General features: G+C 35.4%; 1 protein-coding gene across 1 annotated transcript; it reads right to left on the bottom strand.

The window, feature by feature from the left end:
- Nucleotides 1-206: 206 nt before the first annotated feature.
- LOC113261446 (olfactory receptor 2T29-like) lies at nt 207-1169 on the bottom strand. The gene has a single exon (XM_026507570.2). It carries the CDS (start codon nt 1167-1169, stop codon nt 207-209), a length of 963 nt encoding a protein of 320 aa, XP_026363355.2.
- Nucleotides 1170-5292: the final 4123 nt, after the last annotated feature.

Raw genomic sequence — 5292 nt, 5'->3', positions numbered from 1 at the left:
CAGTACAATATGATAGTAAAATTCATCTTAAATGGACAAATAGTATGTAATCAAAGAATTTTGTAATATACAGAAGCAATTCCCAAAAGAGGTATGCAAATGATATGAGGCATTATGAGATAAATATCTAAGGAATAATATTGGCATAAAATTATGAAGTTATAATATTTGGAGAAAAATAACAAAAGCACTAATGTAAAATTTTCCTATTTTATAGTTTCTTGAAAAGCAGGTCCCATATTCAACACTTTCTTCAGAGCTCCCATGACATCCTTATTCCTGAGACTATAGATTAAAGGGTTCAACACAGGAGTGAGGATGGTATAAAAGACAGATACAACCATGTCCTTCTCAGGGGTGTGATAGGAGTTGGGGAGCATGTAGGTGTACATGGCAGCCCCATAGAAGAGGATGACCACAGTCATATGGGAAGAACAAGTGGCAAAGGCCTTCTTCCGGCCCTCTGCTGAGTTCATCCTGTGGATGGTAAGGAGGATGAAAAAATAGGAGCTTGAAATGACTGTCACAGGGATGAGGAGCATGAGGACACAACACAGGTACATGAGTGTCTCATAGAGTGAAGTGTCTGAACAGGAAAGCTTCATTACAGCAGGGACTTCACAGAAGAAATGATGGATCTCCCGGGATTTGCAGAAAGGGAACATCATAGTGATGGGTGTGAGCATGAATCCATCTACAGATCCCAGAAACCAGCATCCAGATGCGAGGAGAAGACATACTTTATGGCTCATGAGGACAGGGTAATGAAGAGGGTAACAGATAGCCACATAGCGGTCATAGGCCATGGCAGCTAGAAAGAAAAATTCTGAACCTGCTAGTGTTACATAGAGGAACATTTGTATTCCACACTCAGGGGCTGAGATCTTATTTATACCCATGACCTGGTCTATGACCATCTTGGGCACGGTGACAGAAATGTACATTACGTCCATAAGAGACAACTGGCTGATGAAAAAGTACATGGGGCTGTGGAGGTGGGCATCAAAATGTATCAGAAGAATCAGGACACCATTCCCAGTTAAAGCCATCAAGAAAATGACAAAAATGACCACACACAGGAGAGCTGGGTGATTTGATTGACTGAAGATTCCCACCAGAATGAAATCGGATTGTTCAGTGTAATTGGCAATCCAGTTCATGTTTTTCATAAGGTTTCACTTATACCACTGAGAAGACTTTTGGGATTAATGATTCAGACATGGGGTTCTTCCACCTGAAATAAATAAATAAATAAATATTTACTGACAGTGTGTATGTGAGTATGTATTTGTTTATGCCAACCTCATTTTGTTAATCAGAGAAAGTTTCATGGTGTGTAGAAATAAGGATGATTAATTACTTAAAATTTAGAATTTAGTAGAAAATAAGGAATTAAGAACATGGGTAAAAATACTTGGCCATAGATGAGAGAAACCATATGATAATTGTCTTTCTCTGATTGACTTATTTCACTTAGCATTATCTCCTCCAGTGCTTTCCAAGTTGCGGCAAATGTTGAGAAATAGTTCTTTTTGATGGGCTGGTGATGGGTAGTAAGGAGGGCATGTATTGCATGGTGCACTGGGTGTCATAAGCAACTAATGAATCATCGAACTTTACATAAAAAACCAGGGATGTACTGTATGGTGACTAACAAAATATAATAAAAATATAATAATAATAAAAAAATACTTGGCAACTTATACTGAATTTGTTGCCATTCAAGTGATATGTTATCCTAATGATAGATATTGGCATCTATCAACACATATTGGGCATTTGCAGAGATGATAACTTAAACACAAAAAGTGAATTGTTGAAAGAAAATATAAATAAAACTCCATTTTTAGGAATTTTGTTATACAAATCTAATTTATCTCTCTGCTTTTAGAACACAAATGGAATCTTTCAAAATTCTAGAATGCATATTTTATGTAAGAGGGATTTAAAAAGTAACAAACACTCGTTGGGGAAAATCTATACCAAATTTTTAATCCCCCCTCTTCTCATAGAATAGCAGTACTCAGTGAGGCTATACTACGTGGAGTGAGCCATACATTCCTGGGAGCAGGTCAGGATCCTTAACACATGATTGACCCTTTAGAGACCTGAGTGGCATGGAGTAGAGATCTCAGAATCTCATCTAATCACAATTATAAATCTAGGTTTTCCTCTACCCACTATTCCATTGTCCACTCTACATAAAAACAGGATAAAATAATAATTTTTGACATCAGGTTTGGTTGGATTAAATAAGCTAAAATAATGAAAATGGTTAGAACATTACCAGTTATAGAAGAATAAGCACACATACTGTTAGTTTAAAGAGTTAATACCTCCAGTATTATATTTGCAGAATCTATGTAAAAAATGGCTGTTACTACTAGTGTCTTATTATATGAGATACCTCAGTTTCAGAATCAGTCCATACATTGAATCATTTGAATTTGGTAATTTCTATAGTTCCAAACACACACACACACACACACACACACACACACACACACATAAAGTTAGTATATGTATATACTAATTTTACATGAATATATATAATTTAAATAAATATAAATGGATATATAAATAAAATATAAACATAAATATAAATATTTATTATTTTAACCCTGGTTCAGATCTCTGTTGGGAATTTTATCTTGTTTCTGTCTAGTACATACTTCTCCAAGTTGAAATTAATCTCTTAATAACTCTAAGTGTGAAGGAGAAACTTGGATTTATATGGTCACTGCTATTTAGCAGACAAAGCTTTAGCTATTTACCCAAATATCATCTGCTTTATGCACACAGTAATTAATATTTCATGGAAACTAATATGTGTAGAGAAAAACTGCATACCCCTGAGACATCACTGACTGAAACTCACTGTTGACTCCTCGATCTTGTTGCTGATAGCCTGAACCTCTTTTAGACTCTGAAGAAAAAGTGAAATTAAATTGGTTACACTTAAGGAGGTAACATTTGATTATTTGTTTTTTGGGTGTTGAGTTGAGAAGTTCTTTATAGATCTTGGATACCAGCCCTTTATCTGTAGTGTTATTTGCAAGAAACAACAAATGTTGAAGATGTGGAGAAAGAGGAAACCTCTTACACTGTTGGTGGGAATGCAAATTGGTACAGCCATTTTGGAAAACAGTGTGGAGCTTCCTCAAAAAGTTAAAAATAGAGCTACCCTATGATCCAGCAATTGTACTACTGGGTATTTACCCCAAAGATACAGATGTAGTGAAAAGAAGGACCATATGCACCCCAATGTTCATAGCAGCAATGTCCACAATACCCAAACTGGGAAGGAGCTGAGATGCATTTCAACAGATGAATGGATAAAGAAGATGTGGTCCATATATACAATGGAATATTACTCAGCCATCAGAAGTGATGATTACCCAACATTTGCATCAACATGGATGGAACTGGAGGAGATTATGCTATGTGAAATAAGTCAAGCAGAGAAAGACAATTATCACATGGTTTCAGTCATTTGTGGAACATAAGGAATAGCAGGGAGGATATTAGGAGAAGAAAGGGAGAAATGAAGGGGGGAAAACAAGGGGAGATGAAACATGAGAGACTATTAATTCCAGGAAAGAACCTGAGGATTGTAGAGGGGAGGGGGTAGGGGGATGGGCTAGCCAGATGATGGGTATTAAGGAGGGCACATATTGCATAGAGCGCTGGGTATTATACACAAACAATGAATCATGGAATACTACATCAAGAACTAATGATGTACTCTAAGGTTACTAACATAACATAATAAAAAAAAGAAAAGGAGGTAACAGTTACTTACTCTGGGACAAATGTTATATAATATGATTTAAACTATAATTTAAAAATAGATACAAAATAAATATGAAAGATTGATAAATACAAAATATATCTGGCCATTATGAAAACAATTAATAATAGCTTCTTCCACATTTCCTCTTATGGAGATTAAATCTTTGTAACTTTTTAACGTTTCTGCTGTATTAAATGTTACATTTAAAGAGATCTTGCAAATATTAAGGAAATATTGGATCCTTTTTCTGGGAAAAGCTTACAAGTATTTATGATGTAAGGATATTTCAAGACGAATTTTCAAGTTTCAAACACATTTTATATTTTTGTGAAAATTCAAAAGCTAATTATGATATTTGACTTATTACAATCCCATGTTCTGGGGTGCTGAAACAGTAGACAATACCGCAAATGATTCTGAAGCCTTAAAAAAAATCTAACAAGTCTAGAACACAATGCAAAAATTAATAATCTTTCTATTAAGTTTTACCCTGACTGGCAGATGAGAGCTCTATGTATCACTTAAAAGCAGTCCCATGAAGTGCAAAAAACCACCCACTGACCTAGTCTATATTTGTGATCAGAGTGAAGCAAGGATCAGCACAGTGACTAAGATATTGAGGACTTTGAAGCTATTTGCTGAGTGGATGGAGGGAGATGAGGGTGCTTGGGGATGCTGGGCAAATCGCTGATGCATTCTGATAAATAGGGATGACTGTGATAAAGCCACACTGAACAGCACAATTAAGACACCTGGCAGATAAGGGGATGCTGTCAGTACCATACAGGGCAACTAGTCTCCATATTTATGCTTACCTTTCTTTATCCAAGTGCTTGAGATTAATGTAAACAGGTTTGTGCATCATTGATAGTGATGGCAGAATAATATTGAATATGTATTTGAAGCATCAAAGCAAATACTTAATGCTGTACCACACTGTACCACATTTAATCTTCTCCAAGAGTATATGATGTACTTATTTTCTCCTTTTATGGATCAAACAAATTCAAGTTCTTGTGGTAAGTGCCTAATATAACAAACTAATTTAAGAGAGAACTCTACCTCAGCAGGAGTGGGACCAACATTCTCTAACTCTGCCTTATATTGGTTGGGGACATAGTCCTCTCTCCACAGTTTACAATTTGGATTTCAGGTCACACACTGTAAATTTGAACAAGGAAACATAAGTATCATTAAGACATTTATTTCAGTGTTTTAACTACCCAAAGTAATCCCCCCCAAGTTAAATATAGTCACTCTTCCTTTGCAAAATCTCAGCCTCACAAATACAAATACATTATCCAATGATATAGAAATGCATTATTTTATTCCATCAGTATTTGGAAATTGACAATCCATTTCTAAGTGTGTAAGAGTAAATAAGCATTATATAAAGACTTTCAAAGTGAACAGTGCATTTCCTTTTTCAGTAAAAATAGGTGACAGGCAAAATAATTGCAGAAATAATGTCAAGAACTAATAGCATGGTCAGAAGCAGA

The sequence above is a fragment of the Ursus arctos genome, unplaced genomic scaffold (genome assembly GCF_023065955.2).
Source record: "Ursus arctos isolate Adak ecotype North America unplaced genomic scaffold, UrsArc2.0 scaffold_5, whole genome shotgun sequence".
Classification (NCBI taxonomy): domain Eukaryota; kingdom Metazoa; phylum Chordata; class Mammalia; order Carnivora; family Ursidae; genus Ursus; species Ursus arctos.
Note: the sequence above shows the minus strand (reverse complement) of the source record. Positions and strands in the feature narration are given on the sequence as shown.

Coding starts and splice junctions, on each gene's coding strand:
- LOC113261446 (XM_026507570.2), bottom strand. CDS start 1,169: ATGAAAAACATGAACTGGATTGCCAATTACACTGAACAATCCGATTTC.